Source organism: Myxocyprinus asiaticus, chromosome 6, assembly GCF_019703515.2.
Source record: "Myxocyprinus asiaticus isolate MX2 ecotype Aquarium Trade chromosome 6, UBuf_Myxa_2, whole genome shotgun sequence".
Taxonomy (NCBI): domain Eukaryota; kingdom Metazoa; phylum Chordata; class Actinopteri; order Cypriniformes; family Catostomidae; genus Myxocyprinus; species Myxocyprinus asiaticus.
Window position 1 is genome coordinate 28,331,941 of NC_059349.1, and position 20,554 is coordinate 28,352,494.

The 20,554-nt window shown below is 38.0% G+C and overlaps 2 protein-coding genes across 6 annotated transcripts in view; both read right to left on the reverse strand.

The window, feature by feature from the left end:
- Positions 1-3,045: 3,045 nt before the first annotated feature.
- On the reverse strand, positions 3,046-11,845 carry LOC127442297 (uncharacterized). Its single transcript, XM_051700216.1, has 2 exons — positions 11,563-11,845; positions 3,046-6,646 (listed from the first exon to the last, which is right to left on the reverse strand). Exons 1-2 carry the CDS (start codon positions 11,612-11,614, stop codon positions 5,448-5,450), a joined length of 1,251 nt encoding a protein of 416 aa, XP_051556176.1. The 5' UTR covers positions 11,615-11,845; the 3' UTR covers positions 3,046-5,447.
- A 1,319-nt stretch (positions 11,846-13,164) lies between these two features.
- LOC127442292 (zinc finger protein GLIS1-like) overlaps positions 13,165-20,554 on the reverse strand; it is a 55,816-nt gene continuing 48,426 nt past the window's right edge. For 3 of the 5 annotated variants that reach the window (XM_051700207.1, XM_051700205.1, XM_051700208.1), the window contains 2 exons: positions 19,552-19,691; positions 13,179-14,748 (listed from right to left, as the gene is read on the reverse strand). In XM_051700207.1, coding sequence (XP_051556167.1) covers positions 14,627-14,748; positions 19,552-19,691 — 262 coding nt within the window. In that variant the 3' untranslated portion in view covers positions 13,179-14,626. Of the gene's footprint in view, positions 14,749-19,551; positions 19,692-20,554 lie in introns of all 5 variants that reach the window. The other 2 variants (XM_051700204.1, XM_051700206.1) reach the window with 2 other exon arrangements.

The window sequence follows — 20,554 nt, forward strand, 5'->3', positions numbered from 1 at the left end:
CATTCTCACATAAGTGTTCTTTTTTTCCAGGTGGGAGAGAGCAGTGTGTATTGTAGATGCAATGGCATCATCAGTGGAGCGGTTGTTACGGTAAGCAAACTGCAGCGGGTCAAGATTGAGTGGTAATACAGAGCAGATGTAATCTCTGATTAGTCTCTCAAAACATTTGCTGATGATGGGGGTCAGAGCAACAGGACGCCAGTCATTTAAACAAGTTATTTTCGATTGTTTTGGAACAGGCACAATGGTGGATGTTTTAAAGCATGTGGGGACTACAGACAGAGAGAGGGAAAGGTTGAAAATGTCCGTAAAAACACCAGCCAGCTGGTTCGCGCACGCTCTGATGACGCGGCCCGGAATGCCGTCTGGACCCGCGGCTTTGCGGATATTCACCCGTCGGAAGGATCAGGTTACATCCGCTACAGAGACGGAGAGTGAACTAACCTCTGTAGCTTCGGCCATGAGAGCTCTCTCCGCGAGGGCGGTGTTATTTCCCTCGAAACGAGCATAAAAAGTATTTAGCTCATCCGGTAGAGAGGCAGCGGTGTTCATGGCGGAGTTTTTATTCCCTTTAAAGTCCGTGATAATGTTAATTCCCTGCCACATGCTTCTAGAGTTGGTGGTGTTAAACTGTCCTTCAATCTTACTCCTGTACTGGCGTTTTGCTGTTTTGATAGTTTTTCGGAGGGCATAACTGGCTTGTTTATGCTCCTCCGCGTTCCCGGAATTAAAAGCGGAGGTCCGCACATTAAGTGCTGCGCGAACATCGCTGTTGATCCACGGCTTCTGATTCGGATAGATTCGCACAGTTCTGGTCGGAATCACTTCCTCTACACACGTTCTGATGAAGCACATTACGCTATCAGCGTAAAGCTCGATGTCGTCATCAGAGGCGGACCGGAACATCTCCCAGTCCGTGCGATCAAAACAGTCTTGTAGCGTAGAGTCTGATTGGTCCGACCAGCACTGGATCGTTCTGAGGGTGGGTGCTTCCTGTTTCAGTTTCTGCCTGTAAGCGGGCAGAAGCAGAATGGAAGAGTGGTCCGATTTGCCAAATGGTGGGCGGGGGAGGGATTTGTAGCCATCCCGGAACGGAGAGTAGCAATGGTCCAAAACCCGGTCCCCTCGTGTGTTGAAACTAATGTGCTGGTGATATTATGGTGCGACTGATTTTAAACTGGCTTTATTAAAGTCCCCGGTCACAATGAACGCGGCCTCAGGGTGCGCGGTTTCCTGCTCACTTATACTCCCATACAGTTCCTTGAGTGCCCGGTCTGTGTCGGCTTGTGGGGGGATGTACACAGCAGTGATAATGACCGCTGTGAATTCCCTCGGTAGCCAGAATGGTCGACACAGAAGCATAAGAAATTCCAGATCAGGAGAACAGAAAGACTTGATAGAATGTATGTTCCTCTGATCACACCAGGATTTGTTGATCATAAAACATACACCACCTCCTCTAGTTTTACCTGAGAGGTCTTTCGCTCTGTCCGCTCGGAGCATGGAGAACCCCGCGGGTTCAATGGCTGAGTCTGGAATCTCCGCAGACATCCAAGTTTCCGTAAGGCAGATAACGCAGCAGTCCCTCGTCTCTCGTTGGAAAGAGATCCGCGCTTTCAGCTCGCAGAGCTTGTTATCCAGAGACTGAACATTTGCCAGTAGAATAGTGGGTAGCGGGGGTCGATTTGCGCGGCGTCTTACTCTGATGAGAACGCCGGCTCTGTTTCCCCTTTTCCTCCTGCGTTTCCGCGGCCGTGCTGCCCAGACAAAGGGCTCCGCTTGCGTGTTTGTAAACAGCGGGTCGGCATTGAGGAATGTGAAGTCCGGTTTACGGTGTGAGATCGCTGAGCCAATGTCCAAAAGTGTTTGTCTGTCGTAGACAATAAGGCAGACAACATCCAAGACAAAAAACATAAGAATTGTAAACAAAACAAACAAACCATTGCTAAGTTGTGTCGGAGCTCGCAACGCAGCAGCCATACTCGGCGCCATCTTGAGTTCCCATTTTCCCAAAACAATAGGGTTTCTAGCCCTTCAGGCTTGAACCCCTAATGAAATAGTAGGCATCAAACTTTCTTAATAATTTACAGGAGATAATTCAATTGCACTAAAAGGAACAGATTTTAAAATGCTTCTTTAATTTGTTATAAAAATGAGAGGGTCACACCCAGCACACAGTGTCTTAAAAGGAAATAATGTGAGGGGAAAAGTCACACCCTCATTGTGCCTGTAGAATGGATCTATGGAGTTCCTCCATTCAGAAATGGATTATGTATTAAACTCATCAGAATTTAAATAGTCTATCCATATGCTGAATATAAACAAACCTATTAAGTAATGAAGGGACAGCTTAGTTTGAGAATGTTGTCTAGTAACAGTTTCTTTGTTTTAGTAAAATATACGACCCTCTTGGTAACTGCTTAATTAAATGTCTTGAAGTAATGAATTCTAAATTATCATAATTGCAATGGTCTAATAGTTAAGTAGCTTCTAAATGATAGAGTAGTGCTGTATAAAGCTTGTGTTTGCAAGTGTAATCTTGTGTCTGTTAGAACAGGGTTTTAAAATAGACATTTACAACTCTAAAGTACACACAGACCCCACAATTTAACGCTCTCTCCTACGGCATGGCAGGTAGAGATGCCTGTGAGGCCATTATAGTGTGCCCAGATTTACTGTGACTGAGTAACCCAATGCTATAATTACAAACTCCCACTCAGGAGGAAATCAGAGCTAGGTTTTTATTACTGCTGAGTGATTTCAGCCACTAATGAATGGGCTGGGTCATTATGGGGACACAGAAGCAGATCAATGGTGTCTTGTGAAGGCCAACGTGAGACTCTGAAAGTGGTATATTCATTTCACATTCAATCAGGTTATTTGGTCCCCTAGGGTAAATGTGTCCAAGAACAATTAAAAAATTTGAAATTTTAAAACTTTATAGAGTTTTACATTTTGAATGTAATGTGTTGCATATGCATTAGAATGTATCAGATACTTCAAGAAGGATATTATAATTAAGACTAAAAGAACTAAACATAGGTCTTAAAAACATGAATGTTTATCCAAACAATTATTTGAAGTCAAAAAAATGAAACATAATTTCTCATTTTCATCATTCTCGATTAATATCGTGAAACCTCAAATAAAGTTCATATAGAAATTATTCTCCAGTGTAACAGTGTTACCAAAATTCAAAACTGTGTGTTTTGTTACAGATTGCATATATTGGTGGTATTTCTTCAACTTCAGGCACTTTTACCATTGTGGACTTCTGGAATGTAAAGTCTCATTAAAACATTTTCACTCTCCCATCAGTTTGTTTTATTTGTCTGCTAACAATATCATCAATATCATTTGTATTTTACAATGGATTTTATAGTTAAATATTGAAAGTCTGGGTCTGGAAACAAGGCTAAAACAGTAAAAATGTGTACATAAAACAAAGCTAAAACAGTAAAACGTGTACATAAAAAGCATTTGAAAAGTAAATATAGGATGATGGCCTGGTAAGAAGTTTCCCATTCAATTTTACTGAGACTTTTTTTCATAAGATAAAGAAAAAGCTCAAATCTGTTCATTTAATTTAAAATCAACTCCAGGGACATGAAAGTGACCAAAGTTAAAAAAACAAAAACAACAACCATATGTTGTTTGGTCATCACCCCTGAGACATTCTTATCTGTTGCCAAACTTGTTAAGTATTGGACAATATTTATTCTTCCATTTTATTTATAGAATGACCGGGAACATAAAAACTGTTTTAAAAAAGAGGAAAAAAAATGCCAAATTCTCACATGATATAGTACAGATTATTTAGTTGTTATTATTATGTTGTTTAGTGATAGGTTTTGGCAGGTAAAAAAAAGGCTCCTTGACCTCTTTTGCTATTCAGCCTTTCCACTGAAATATGCTAATGTTAAATTTTGCTCGCTGAGTCAGTCTGATCTTTTCTGTAAGTCACTTCATGTGATTATAGCTGTTTCTTAAAAATGATTTTACTATTTGTAATATAAGAGCAAATTAATTATTATCAGGGCCAAAATGATATACTTGGTTGTAGACCAAACAAATGTTCAATTTCTGAGTTCAGCAAGTTCAGCAGTAAAAGATGTGGCAGTGACCAACATTCATACTTGTCAGATCTTATCAACTCAATGATCATTGTTCTCATATACATTTATATAGCTTCATAAATATAAACCCTCCGTATTTCTCAATGGGAGAGTTATGTTAGCTCATCATACCTCAAAACTACATTTTAGTACTGGGTTTAATTATGGTTACCATGACACATTTGCTTACTTATGATAAGGACCAGAGGCTGGGCTGTGGTTCTATTGAATGTTTTCATGCTTTAGTATTTTACTACGAACGCAAATAAACAGCTAATTACTGTTCTCTTACATAATATGATATCAGTTTTATGCAACACCAAATACATATAATGCACGTTAGCTGAATGTGAAACATGAAGTAATATTGTTAATAATAATAAATTAATAAAATAAAGTAAAAAAAGTAATTAATAATACAGTAATGCTAATAATAAAGCTTAAAAACTATAAAGCATAAAATTATACAAGAGGACACATATATATATATATATATGTGTGTATATCAATATAATGAAAATATCCAGATGACAGCTATATGATAGCTTATCTTGACAACAGACTGATTGAGTCTACAAACAGCTCTGTTTGACAAACATGATCACATGGGAAATCGACACGTTGCTTCTGAATGTTTATGTGCCCTGAAAGCAACACCATTCAGCTGAATTACTGACAAGCACCATTTCCCATTAGAAATTTCTGTATAAATTCAAAAGTGATCACATTTCCATCTAGTGCTACTGATAGCGTGTTGCCAAGCAGCCTCAGAGCAATGGTTTCTGGTCCCGAGTGAACCAGGAAGTAATCATGTTTGCATAAACAATGGTGAGCGTTATATGGATGTTGCAATTTCCCTCTAAAATTACATTTTTACATAATTACATTTTGCGGTTATGTTTAGGGTTGGAGTTTGGGTTAGGGGGTACGGTTAATAAAATATGCATTCCTGTTGATTTATTACATTATTTACAACTAAAAAAACTACTTGCTGTTGCACCACTCTGTGTATATTTCACCTGGAAATTGCAGCTCACACGTGCTTATCTGTTCAACAAATTTTTCAGCTTCAGCCACTTGGAGGTTTGATATGAATTTCAGTCAGCACAGACCAATTTCAGTTGCAAAACGTTCTACCTACTGTTGCCGAATTCACAGTGTGATTAGTCAGGTTTGACACATTATCAGTACAGTAATTCAATAATTGCAACCAAAGGCAAAACATGATAGCCAGTGGTCCAATACAATAGCATCGGTGCAAAAATCCACTGTACTTGATAGAATTTTTGTGAGTTTCTCCACTATGCACACAATGAGGGTGTTCTTTTAATGTTATGAGAGGTCGACACTCTCATACTCTCCATGGTCAGAGTCATCAATTTCAATCCCTGGTACTAAACTGTAGTATTCAGTGGACTGGATCAGGTAAGCTTTCTCCCGATCAGCTGAGTCCTTCATCACATCACTCACACTAACTGCGTCCAGGTCCTGCTTGACTGCAGTCCCTTCAGTGGAGCAAGTGGACGATGGATGGGCCAGCGAGTCCACAGAGCCCAGTTTAATCTCCACTTCCTCATAGATGTCCCGAGTACTGTCTAGCAGGGTGGATGAGGGCTGAAGCATCAGCTGGTTCCTCAGTATGACCTCTTTTCCATTGTCTACAGATGCTGGTGACTGTCCAGTGGGCAGTTTGGCATGTGGCCACCGTCCATTGCACTGTGAGTTGCTAGACCTTTTGCGAGCTGGGCTAAATGATGAGGTCTCTTTCCTTTTCTTCTTCCTGCCACAGCACCAGCAGAGCACCAGACTGAGGAGCAGGAGAAGGGGAAGAATAATGAAGAGAGCAGTCAGGTTGGCTAAGTGGCACACGTCCCTGGTCTGCAAAGACCATACCATCCGTCCTGCAAGATTTTGAGGAGAGGCACAGGTCAGATTACCAACAAGCCCCTGAAAACCGCTGGAGTTATCATGTCGACCACCCTGGAGCCCCTCCCACAGTGTGCATGTGCAAGCCCAGGGGTTTTCAAAGAGCTCCAGATGTTGTAGCGAAGGCTTAAAGACCGAGCCTGGGAGAGAGCTCAGCCGGTTCCATCTAAGAATCAACACCCGCAGATTTTCAGAGTTCTGCAGAAATCGCTTGGGTAGATGCGTCAGATAATTCATTCCCAGGTCCAGCATTTCCAGACTATAGGCTTTGGAGAGGAAATCAGCTGGAAGAGATGACAATCTGTTCTGGCTAAGATATAGCTCTCTCAATGAAGTCAATGATTTCTCTCTAACTTCACTGTGATCAATGTGGCTGATATTACAGTTAGTCAGGTCCAAAACTTGCAGGAGTGTATGTGACAAAAAAAACGCCCAATGCACCTGGTTGAACGTGGATCCTGAAAAGTTCAAGCAGCATGTGTCATTGGGTATATTTGAGGGAAATTGAGTTAAAATGGTGGCTGCCGGACACCCACATCCCTCAGAGCTTCCTTCAGTGACAAGGATCATGTGGAGAGTGAACAATCCCCAAAATAAGGCAAGTCCTACGAGAGAAAAACCCTAGGATTAGATAAAACTTTACATTTATCATTACTATGCTACAATACCAGTCAAAAGCTTGGACAATGGACACTTTTGACTAAATGTATGCTTTTCATGATCTTAAACCTTTTGATCTAAAGATGCTTAAAGGTGCACTCAGTAAGATTTTAACTAGCTCTCACTCGTCCCACTGGTCCCAGGCCAGTAGTACTTGTGGTTTTGGACTCTATACTGACACCTGTCGTCCTGGAGACTGGAAATTTGTTTATTAAACGCTGCCACTTTACACCGAAGATGTTTGTTTATCTTTTGTTTTGTTACTTTTAGTCTATTCGACTTATTTGCTCAGCAAACTCTTTGCAGCCTTTGGATTTTCTAGACACAGTTATTTCAGGATGACCAGAGCAACATTTCAGATGCGATGATTGGTCCACTGGTTAGTCCAGTTATGAATGAATTATTCAGTCACATTACTTTTTTGATGCGCGCCTTATATTCATAATAAATCCAATAGCAGTTTATTCGGTAAATGTGTTTCCATCAGTGGTGGAAAGAGTAATGATTTTTTTTACTAAGTAAAAGTACTGCTACTGAAGAAATAATTCACTTGAGTACAAGTTGATGTACTGAGAAATATTATGACTCAAGTAAGAGTAAATAAGTAGTTTGCCAAAAAACTACTCAAGTAATTTCATAAAAAGTTACTTTATGAAAATTATATTATATATAGTATATACGCTTCCATTTTTAGAACACAAAGACATTTTTGTTCTTGAAAGAAATTGATGCTTCCTTTCACCAAGGATGCATTAAATTGATAAATAATACTGCCAAAATCATTAATTGCAATTTATTATTACGGTTTGAAATAATTATTTTAAGTGGTATTTATTTAATTTTTTCTTTATCCATGATGGCAAACATAAACTGTCACCTATTCCTTTCAAAAGCATTCTAAAATGCTAATTTGGTATTCAAGACCATTTTCGTATTATTAGAACAATTGAAAGTGGTTGCGCTACTATGCGGAAATCACAATATAGTGGGTTTTTTCCCCATTTGCTGAGGTATTGAGTTCTTACAAGTTGCTTTACACTTGCAAGTCAAATTTTGGTTTTAAAAATTGGCACAAAAGGCCCCTTAAAAAGTTTTTTTTAGACATATAGTAGCAAGTAAACAAGATATCCCCACATATACTGTATGTCAAACTACACTGTGTTAATGTTTGACTCAGTTAAAACATTGCCTACCTTAAAAACAAGTGAAGTTTGATCAGTGGATAAATATGTTCAGACTGTTCCCTCATACCTGAATGAATGGCTCCTTTCCCGAATAAATTGAAATATGCAGAAAAATCAGAGTAGTACAGTTCTTGTATAGTGACAGGAGAGGAAGTCTTGGAGAAGCTAGAGAAGAGAGGACACCGGCGGCAGTTTCTGCAAGCTGCTGTGCTCATGATGCTGTGCCCTGCAGGCTTCCATTGTGCTAAGCGCAGTGCATTTTAGTATATAAACAGTGCTTATAACTTGACGATTTCTTCTTCCCAAAAAAATTCCAAAAAAATCAGAAACATTATGTCTTTTTTTATAATTTGTAATTGTGGTGAAAGATAACTGTAGCAAAGTTGAATACTTCATTTTTAATCAACTCAAGTAAAAGTACTATTATTTATTTATACTTTAAAAAGTAGAAAAATGTAAAAAGTGTACTCAAGCACTGTAACAAAGTAGTTGTAATTCATTACTTTCCACCTCTGGTTTCCATCATAGTTTATGCACATTTCTTCTCATCAAATAAAAAATGTATCCACCTAAAGTGAGCGTACGTTTTTTATGCACATTTGGAGATTTTATTAGCATCTTGGTGTTTCCATCCAGTAGTTTTTATGCAATATCCCAAAATGCGCATAACAATACGTGGATGGAAACCCAGCTAGTGTCATGTGCTGTAAACATGGCAGTGCCCATGAGGGGGTGACCCGATCCACTTAAAATTAAACGGCTTTTTTTTTTTAAATTACTGATATGAATGGAGTCTTCATCTCATGTGAGTGTACATCATTTTCAACATATTTCTCAAAATGCTATTCAGGTCTTTATGTGTAAAACTTTTTTAATAATAAAAAACTTACTTAGTGCACCTTTAGATGCTTGAAATTAGTTTTGTACAAAATTAATGGATGGAGTTGGACAGTGAAGGAAAAGTGGCCATCAAGTGCAAACATAGGATCTCCTTCAAAACATCTCAGGTGGATACCTCATGAAGCTGGCTGAAAGAATGTCAAGCTGTAATTTAAGCAAAGGGTGGAAACTATGAAGCAGCTCAAATATAAGATACATTTAATTATTTGTATACTTTTTGAATGTTTTGATTTAACATTTTTGGTCACTACCAATTCCCGTACTTCCATTTGTGCTATTTCATAGCTGTGATTATTATAAAATGTGAATGTGATGAGGAGGAGGGCAGGGCCGGGCCGTGACTACACATGCCCAGCCCCCAATCGGACTAATCAGACGAGGAGAGGGATAAGTGCAGTGGGTCGTGGCAGTTCGAGAGAGAGAGAGTCACACGCAGCTGCTGTGTGTACATTTGTGTTGTGTGTCTTTCTCCTTGGCTGATTAGCCCACCCCTTTCTGTCCTGCCCCTATTTTTCCATTTCCATTTGTACAAACAGGTAGCTCCGCCCCAAGCTCACACCATTGGTTGGGCCAGAAATTAACGTCAGATTGCTCTAACAAACAAATCAATATTTTGTAAGGGCCATAGTATTTACAATTTTCAGTAAGTCAATCAACAAATGGCTTACAGGAGAAAGTACTTAACAATGAAAAAAGTACACACTTCACAGATGTCATACTGCATCTTATTCTACATATGTATCTGAAGAGCTGAATATACTGAATGTCTCATGCATGCTAATGTATTCTCTCTTTCTGTTATGTTCTAGGTTGATCTCCAGGGATCACCTTGCTCAGGTTGAGCAGAGAGCTAAAGATCCTGTGTGCTTAGCAACACTGCTGAGGCCTCGGCACTGTTGTCATTCGTATGAGAGTTGACATGGTGATGAGGTGAGTCTGGGATCAGGAGTCCAATCTTGCAACCATGTTGCTCACGGTTGGTTGGTAACTGAACAAATTTATAACAAGCATATCCTTTGATGGCTGAGGTGCAAGACAATGAGTCTCCATCAGCTAGTGCTATACTGTTTGTGTATAGTAAAGAGAAGTATATAATATAATTTCTTAAGCCATGAAAACATTGAATTTATGCATGCACTGATTATTGACAGTCATCACTGCCTGTACAACAATTAGAAGTTCATCCATTTTACCTTTATTAGTAAAATTGATACTTTTATTATTTTTTTTATATTATTGGAAAATGATTTTTAGTAATTTGTCGATTAATTTCAGAAAAAAACAAAAACAAATTTTGTTGACTTTAGGAGAACTTTGTTCCTATATCTTTTTTTTTCCAGCTGTGCAGAGGACTGCACATGTTTTCTTTACCCCAGCAATATAACACTGGAATCAGACTTTCCTGGTGTAAACAATGGGAGTGGAATGTGCAAATCCCCTGACAACACGGAGGATCCACACTAGGAACGAGGCGTGAGGAACCATGCCAACCCTGCATTCAGTACTGCTGAAACACTCGTTTCACTATAGATATTATCAACAGGTGTTTGTTTACAACACCACCAGCCTAAGAATAACTATAACTGTAACCATTTGGGTATTTCATCTGTACAAGTACAGAATATGTCATAAATCCAGATGTGAGTAGTTAATACAAACAATCGGATAGTTAGCTAATATTATAATAAAATCAATGGCAGGTAATTGAGCAGTTCCATTTAGAGATTTAATCTAAGATGTCCAAACTCAGAAAAAGTCCTTCATAATGTGCTCTAAATTCTTTATTTTAAGCACTTAATGCTATTTGAGGGGAAAAAATCTTGGCTTAAATTACCTCTTGGCATTGACTCAAAGCAAGTCCTAACAAAACAAGAGCCCAAATTTTGAGCCAAGTAGATAAGTGCACAAACACACACAAACACACGTTTGTTTCACTATATTAGTGAGGACATCTCAAAGACGCATATATGACATTTTCTATACCCTAACCAACTGGTTCAAACGAAACATTATTGAACCAATCCAGTCTTTATGTTCCCATAAGTAAGCATTTAATTCTACTCTACAGTAACAATGCCATAGCAGCTGAGTTTATTATTATTATTATTATTATTATTATTTATGTAAGAGTGGATGTAAATGGACCAGTCATCAGTGCTGTCCTATATGAGAACACAATTTCTGACAAATTAGTAAATACTTAGGGCAACCACAATCAGACAGCCTAGGCTACTTTATATTGCTCTGGAATAAATAAACATGTCAACAGATTTTCTTTAAAATCACGACATTCTGATTGAGTTATCCGTGTATTTTGCAATGAGGATCAATATTGTGAGGTTAAAGGTAAAAGTGCGTTTAGAGCAGCTAAAACGGTAAGGCAAGGGTGGCATGTTACATGCATACTGAATAAAAGTTACCCTCCTAATGTGAGAACGAATGCATTAAAGCGATGGGTATATTCAAACTTATCCCACATGTTCTCATGCAAGAACAATGCGCGCTGTTACACCCAATCCGCCAATTTCCTCTGAGATAACGGAGCTTTTATTTTACTCGCGCAAGTTCGCAATGGGTCTGTTTAACACGGATGAAATAAATAAAACGTTTACAACACAATCTATTTTGTACTGAATTCAGAAATGTATTATTATATTGATAATTTTTTTTTTTTTTTTTTTTTTTTTTTTAACTTTAATAAAATTTACTCCGGCAACTTCATGGGTGTATTTAGAGGCAAACTAGTGTAGCAAATAGTATGGAAATGTGAGGCTTACCTTCAGGTGTCATCGTTATTGTGAGCTGTTGCTCCTGTGATAGAGCTGTCATTTACATGAAACACAAAAGCACTGAGAGCAGCAGCAGCAGCTCTGTGGCGTCACTCTACTGTACTATATGTGCCATGGATGGGTGTGCCCTGCTCCATACAACACAGACTGGAATGTGGAAGTTCTGCTTCCTGTGCCTGTGTGTTTGAGAGAGTGTTGGCGGATGCAGAAGGAAACGGTGTGACAGAACACAGCGAGAAAAGGGAGCTTACCTGGCAGTGCAGACTTTCATCGTTTGCTTTGGGTACAACGGGGCTAAAGGCACACCTTAAGGAAAATTAGCTTTTTTTCTGGTCACAAAATGTATTAAGATGTATTAAAACAAATTATTTTCTTTTTATTGAATATTGATGGCGCAACATAATTTGCTAGTAATTGCTGTTTAATAATTTTGACTTCTGCTGTATGACACAATGTAATAGAATTGTCTCCTAGGTAACTTTTAACCTAAATTTAACTTAAATGTTAAGTAAATACTGAAAAAGGTAGATAGTTTATAAAAATAAATAAATAAATAAATAAATAACATGTGACAACTGCAATATTTTCTATAGTGCATGTGTGACATCACTGCACAGGTGAGCTATAACCATTCCACTGTTGCACATTGTTGCTTCTAGACAACAAACACATGTAAACAATTCTTCAGAACATACAAATGATAAATACAACATTATGACTTTACATAAAAATAGCTTTTTAGAAGGCAGTTCTCTAAAGCAAATCTCCACTGTAACAAACTGCTGTAAGTTTACAGTAACTTTTTGCAATAATATCCTGTATTTTATAAATTACAGTCTGTTATTGTATTTTGCTATTAATTCTGGAAGGTGTCCGGTCTTGAGAGTTAATTGAAGAATTTATGGCAAAATTTTAGAAAAAGAACAGTTTATTTGAAAACAAAACAGTACCACCAGCACTGCACTAGGGATTTTTCTGTCTAAATGTTGGGATAGCACAGAACTAACCTGTGAACTATTACATCCCAATAAACCTATAATTGTTGACATACTGTTTAATATTGCCAGGATATTTTCTCTCCTAAAAAAATTATGTTCTTTATAAAAACAAAATTTTTCAGATTGTCCATTGGATGATAGGACAAAACAAAATACAACAACAGCTAGTGCATTACACTAACAATTCTTGTTAGAAGTCATGGGTTTGAATCCTGGGAACACCTGGTATAATGTGTTCCCTGGATGTACTGCTACTTTTTTTTTTATTTTATTATTATTATTATTATTATTATTATGACAAATGAATAAATGTTAGAGGTTGAAGTTTTAGCTCTATTTAATGTTATTTGACAATAAATGTTTCTTGTTTGAAGTCACCATTATGGTGATAGTGTTTTTCTCTAGGTTGTGACTTAAGACCTTTATTAATAACTTCCTCCCAGCCATTACCAAAATGTTTCAAGTGAAAACATTTGTTAGTTCTATAGTATAAGGGAGAATATAGTAGGTTTGTAACTCCCAATCAATACTTCTTTTGTGATTCTTACATATAATGTTAAAGATATGTGAAAAGATGATAAATTCTGACTTATAGGTAACAGAATTATTAATACTGAGAATTGTTTTGGAGGCAAATCACATCATTTTTTAATATATAACAACTCTGGTAAATGGAATCAATTAGTCACCCGCTGACATCAACATTTGGGATCTCAAATCTCATCAATGGTGACAATTAACAAAAATAATTTTCAGATAAAAGGAAAAACACTGAACATATGCAGCAATGCATGCTGGGTACCCACATCACTGGTTAATCATTGTAATTCTACAGCACAGAACTGCTAAATCACAGAAGTACTGTAGAATCACAGTTAATCTTGTTACTTCAGTCTCACATATCTGCTGTAATTTTACAGTACTAGTATGTGTTTTTACATTACAATTGTAATGAATGATTTACAGTTCTCTTGTTTATTTACAATCTTACTGGCAACAAAAATTGCCAGTAACCTACAGTAAATTTTACAGTAAATTTCTTAGTGTGTGTGCAGCCTTCACATGTTGCACCATGTTGGAAAATTTGATCAAAATGACCACCAGGATGAAGTGTGACCAAGAAAAAGCTTTCTATCGCTTTACTCAAAGTCGTCCCTTTATAATAAACCATGTTATTGCCATCTTATATGCATCATGTGCTTGCAAAATGATGAAAATGGGTTTGTTACCCAGAAGGAATGCATGTTAAAATTGTTGAGGAATAGTCCACAAATTCTGATCATATTCTAAACAATTTGAAAAATGAAGAAAATGTTGCTTCAAAAGCTGAAAATCAGTTTTAGAATAATATCATCACCAAAAGGGCTGGCTCTTAAAGATGACAAGATTTTCAAGAGTTATATTCAATTTAACCTCAAGGTGGCAGCATTCTACCAGTAATAGTTCATGGTTTTGCAAGCTCTTCCATAAACCTGCACAGTGAAACAATCTGTGAATGTTCATTCAAATAGCTCTTGGTTTTTCAATATTAACACTGAACTAGAAAGCAAAATAAAAGAAACAAAAAGCAACGGTGGCATGCTCTCTTTCCTCATGGATTTATTTCAGAAAGAAGACAAAATGTTACATAATGCGATGTTGCTAAGAAATACAACAAACATATTATTTTAAGAATTCTGTCATGTTACAAACTCAATGTAAACAGTATCTCTTCTCAGTCCCATTCTCTAGCCACACTAAACACAAACAACAGTGTCTATTTAGAATAAAAAAATAAGGGTGGAAGGTCATCATCAGTGCCAAAGCTGGGGAATTTCTCTTTCGAGAGTACAGCTGTCATTAAAGGAGACAGTCTTATCTCTGACTCGATGCTTGAGGAATCTTTGAGAGGATTATTGCCCAAGCACAGTTTTTCTCACACAGTGCTGTTGTAATCGGAGAATCTTCATCCAGAATTCCATTTCCTTAATCACCCATGTCTTAATGTGTCCCCTCCAGTTTTCAAATCATTCCTCCACATAACCTGCTCTCAGGCGCAATAGCCTAAAGGTGTCTCACGTCTGAGTGTACAGAGAGTGGATCTGACTGAGGCTGTGGTCATGGATCCCAACAGGAACAGGACATGTAGCAGGGTGATTCCCATTCCCTGGCTGTGCGTCCTGGGTTAAGCAGTGGCCTGTTTACAAAGAAAAAAGTTGTAGAATGTACTAGGTTTTGTTGAGAGAAGTACAAGTAAAATAATAATAATAAAAATTAAAAAAATTAAAAAAACATCGAGATTTATGAGCTCCTAATAATGAACCATAAGTAAATAATTATAATAATAATCTTAATATATGTCCTCAATACACTTACTGCTCTGTTTTGCCAATTTTGTTCACTTAAACCAAAATGTATTGTTCACTCAAGATATTATTGTCAAAGCAACTACAGATTTCTTGTTCAGCCAATTATCAAAAAGTAATACAAGAAATTTTATTTTGTCACCATTTCATTTATGCATAGGCTATATTCAGTAGCGGATCCTGGCATAGGCGATATAGGCAGGCGCCTAGGGCGGCAGTGCTCACTGGGGAGGCATGATCGATCGCCCCTGCACAGAGCTCGCAAGATCGCGATGGGAGAAAGGTGCCCCGAATTGTGCCACCCCGCCCCTGGCTCGTGATGGGTGAAAGGTGCCCCAAATCGTGCCACCCCACCCCAAGTTCACAAGATAACGATGGGAGAGAGGTGTTCCAAATCATGCCAACCGGCCCCGCACAGAGCTCGCAAGATCGCAGTGGGGGAAAGGTGCCCCGATGTTCCTGACAGGCTATTCAGCCTAAAAGGCTCTAAATGGTTAGGATTATATATGTTCATAATGCATTCTTACATTCTGAACAAACATAAGATAACCATAATCAACAGTATAGGTACACTGTGACACAGGATCGACTCATTGGTCTTGAAAAAATAAGCATCAACCATGTGATTGCTGGGCAGATTTGACGAAGTCATTGATGATTTTGCATCAATGAAAACTAGGAGGGTTCAATTTGAAATGAGGAATTATGTGTAATAGCACAAGCAGCAGACTGTAAGTATTCTGCCATTTTCTTTATTTACTGACTCTATAATTTAATTGGGCAATTTAAGTTCAATATATATAATGTACATGCTAATATAATTTGCCATATATATATATATATATATATATATATATATATATATATATACAGGTGCATCTCAATAAATTAGAATGTCATGGAAAAGTTCATTTATTTCAGTAATTCAACTCAAATTGTGAAACTCGTGTATTAAATAAATTCAATGCACATAGACTGAAGTAGTTTAAGTCTTTGGTTCTTTTAATTGTGATGATTTTGGCTCACATTTAACAAAAACCCACCAATTCACTATCTCAAAAAATTAGAATATGGTGACATGCTAATCAGCTAATCAACTCAAAACACCTGCAAAGGTTTCCTGAGCCTTCAAAATGGTCTCTCAGTTTGGTTCACTAGGCTACACAATCATGGGGAAGACTGCTGATCTGACAGTTGTCTAGAAGACAATCATTGACACCCTTCACAAGGAGGGTAAGCCACAGACATTCATTGCCAAAGAAGCTGGCTGTTCACAGAGTGCTGTATCCAAGCATGTTAACAGAAAGTTGAGTGGAAGGAAAAAGTGTGGAAGAAAAAGATGCACAACCGAGAGAACCGCAGCCTTATGAGGATTGTCAAGCAAAATCGATTCAAGAATTTGGGTGAACTTCAAAAGGAATGGACTGAGGCTGGGGTCAAGGCATCAAGAGCCACCACAAACAGACGTGTCAAGGAATTTGGCTACAGTTGTCATATTCCTCTTGTTAAGCCACTCCCGAACCACAGACAACGTCAGAGGCGTCTTACCTGGGCTAAGGAGAAGAAGAACTGGACTGTTGCCCAGTGGTCCAAAGTCCTCTTTTCAGATGAGAGCAAGTTTTGTATTTCATTTGGAAACCAAGGTCCTAGAGTCTGGAGGAAGGGTGGAGAAGCTCATAGCCCAAGTTGCTTGAAGTCCAGTGTTAAGTTTCCACAGTCTGTGATGATTTGGTTTGCAATGTCATCTGCTGGTGTTGGTCCATTGTGTTTTTTGAAAACCAAAGTCACTGCACCCGTTTACCAAGACATTTTGGAGCACTTCATGCTTCCTTCTGCTGACCAGCTTTTTAAAGATGCTGATTTCATTTTCCAGCAGGATTTGGCACCTGCCCACACTGCCAAAAGCACCAAAAGTTGGTTAAATGACCATGGTGTTGGTGTGCTTGACTGGCCAGCAAACTCACCAGACCTGAACCTTGTCAAGAGGAAAATGAGAAACAGGAGACCAAAAAATGCAGATGAGCTGAAGGCCACTGTCAAAGAAACCTGGGCTTCCATACCACCTCAGCAGTGCCACAAACTGATCACCTCCATGCTACGCCGAATTGAGGCAGTAATTAAAGAAATAGGAGCCCCTACCAAGTATTGAGTACATATACAGTAAATGAACATACTTTCCAGAAGGCCAACAATTCACTAAAAATGTTTTTTTTTATTGGTCTTATGATGTATTCTAATTTGTTGAGATAGTGAATTGGCGGGTTTTTGTTAAATGTGAGCCAAAATCATCACAATTAAAAGAACCAAAGACTTAAACTACTTCAGTCTGTGTGCATTGAATTTATTTAATACACGAGTTTCACAATTTGAGTTGAATTACTGAAATAAATGAACTTTTCCATGACATTCTAATTTATTGAGATGCACCTGTATATATATAGTTACTTAATTTCTATATTCATTGTCATTGTCTATACACAAAAATGAAAATTCTCTCATCATTTACTCACCCTCATGCCATTCCAGAAACATGGCTTTCATTTTTTTGCAGACTGCAAACAAAGATTTTTAGAAGAATATTTCAGCTCTGTAGGTCCATACAATGCAAGTGAATGTTGGCCAGAACCTTGAAGCTCCAAAAAGCACATAAAGGCAGCATAAAAGTAATCCATAAGACTCCAGTGGTTAAACCTATGTCTTTAGAAGTGATATGATAGGTGTGGTTGAGAAATATATTGATAATCCCTTTTTACTCTAAATCTCCACTTAAACTTTCAAATCTGAAAGTGAAACTAAACAGGCATCACATGTGACTTTAGTGGAGATATAGAGTAAAAAAATTACTTAAATATTTATCTGTTTCTCACCCACACCTATTATGTGGTCGCTTCTGAAGACATGGATTTTACCACTGGAGCATTATGGACTACTTTTATGCTGTCTTTTGTAGCTTCAAAGTTCAATGTATGGACCTACAAAGCTGATATATTCTTCTAAAAATGTTTTCATTTGTGTTTAGCAGCAGCGTGGACCTTAAAATGTAATACGGAGCTCTGAAAATCATCACACAACAAATAACTAACTCATGACAAAAACAACAACAAAAGTATAAGAAGTCAGCAAAAAGCACAATAATAAGCCTATAACATCAACTGCGTAATTTATTTATGCTGCAATGCATGATGTGAGTTTCAGCAACATTGTTCAATATGAAACTTTTCAATTGTTCAATTTTGTTAGACGGGACAAAATTCCTCTGGAAGATCACCCTGTGGTCTGTGTGGGTCCTAACACACCAGTATAGTGATATGGACACTATACTGTAAAAAGGCACCATCTTTGGGATGAGATGTTAAACCAAGGTCCTGACTCTCTGTGGTCATTTAAAATCCCCCATTGGCCCTTCTCAATCATTGCCTCCTAAAAATCACCATCCATTAATTGGCTCTATAACTCTACTTTCTCCTCTCCACCAATAGCTGGTGTGTGGTGAGCATACTTGTGCACTATGGCTGCCGTCGCATCATCCAGGTGGATTGGTGGTGGTTGAGGAGATTCCCCCTTTACTATGTAAAGTGCTTTGAATGCCTAGAAAAGCGTTATATAAATGTAAGGGAATCTTTTTTTTTTTTTTTGGAGAATATTGTTTGTCTAACATATTTTTATGTAGATTCAAAGTAATTCACATTTCTTAGTATTTGTGACTCAAAAAGCCACATATGCTGGATAAAATGTAATTCCTATTTCAACAGTGTTGGACCAGAGATGGAGGTGAGGAGTTAATGGGAGATGACTGACATAAACATACCAGATGAATTTATACAGGTTAAAGGGAATCCATTTTGGACACAATTACTGTAAATCTGCTCTACTCGATTAAGAGTGGCCTGAAAAACTAGACAGAGACACAGGCATTATGTAGAACAGGATTAGCTAAAAACAATTCATTAACAGTTTCCGTTGGCAGTTTTATTTGTTCAACACTTTATATTAGTTGATATAATTATTCATCTGTAGCTTAATTCCCTATTATCCCAATAAAATAGAAGGTACACATGTTTTAAATTAAATAACATAAATATTTAATTAAAGGATTTCTGGACCATCCTAAAAATCACATAGTGTTTACAGAGGGGTCTAAACACCGTCTCTCCAGCCTAAGTCCTGGCTAACATGCACATGGATCTGATTAAATTATCTAATTTTGTGGTTTTTGAGCTGTCACTGAACACAGATTTACAAGATCCAGATTTAAATCATTACCACTTGTTATTATAAACCAACCACGTAGACAATGGGAAACAAGCAAAGGCAACTATAAATCTTTAACAGCAACAATGGACCCCTTTATGAAACATTAAGTGTTCCCGCAAGAGAAGGCCTTCCTGAAAAGGCTGTAAAAGTAGTTGAAGGGAGTTTTTGTCCCCAGACTTCAGTCCACCTACTTTGCTGACTAACGCTGCCTCTTTTTGTAAAGTTAATGCATATTCCACCATTAGTGCCAACAACTTGAATGTTTGCGGAAATATATATATATGTGAAAAAAGTTGGAAGTATAAACTAAGCAGAATAAAGAATGCCATTACCAATTTTTTTTAGACACTAATGAATGTAATACAGAATAGTTTACAAACCTTGGTGATTTATTGGTACTTCATTAAACATCTGGTTGAGTTTTTGATGTGGGCTTAAGAAGGAGCTGTGTTTGTCAGAGACAGACTGGAGCTCATTTGTACCACTGACCAGGTTGATTCCACAAACCAGAGGAGAAAGACTGAAAAGAAGACAGCAGTTGAATTAAAAACTCTAAAATATTTATGTATCTCCAATCATGAATGCTGAACATCTCATAAGTTCATTCACTTTGCATTATTGCTCTACAACATGAGTCATGTATTTCAAGATTTTCAGGAGAGTGCATGTCCCAGTCCCTTAACAGCAAAAAATCAGTGGTGCACCACAGCTACGTGTGTCAGTAGTTTATGCTGTGCGAGCCGTATACCATAACGCCATGCTACTGATAGGGCAATGCCCACTAGCCAACAGGGAAGTAAAAAAGCATTGCTAAAACCATGCCTTTGTATTGAAAAATGGGAAGGACAGTCGAGGACCAATAAACTATATGGCTCTATGCCAAGACAGAGACACAAGCCACTGTGTAATGGAGTACCAGAGGCTCACCACATTCAGCATTGGGCATGACCATACGATAAAACTGGACTTTCCTCCAAATAGTTAGCATGGCTAAACAGTGACGCGTCACTAGGAGGCGAAGGTGACTATGTCGCCAGGGACCCTCGAGTTGATCCAGCACTGAAGAGGTCTCGTTCGTAATAAGTCAAGCATGGAAATGGCAGCTGCAGTGGCCATCAAGCCCAGCGCTCGCTGGAACTGACACAATGGGAGGGTTCTCCCCAGCTTGAATCTTGTCAAGTGTAAGAGCATAAACTAAACCCTTTCACCGGTCAGGTGTGCTGACATGGCTACCGAGTTGAGTTTCATTCCTAGGAAGGAAACTTGCTGACTGGGCACCAACACACTCTTTGTCCAGTTGACCCTGAGGCCCAACTGCTCCAAATGCACAAGCAACAGATCTCTGTGCTTGCATGCCTGTGCCTCTGATTAAGCTATCAGAAT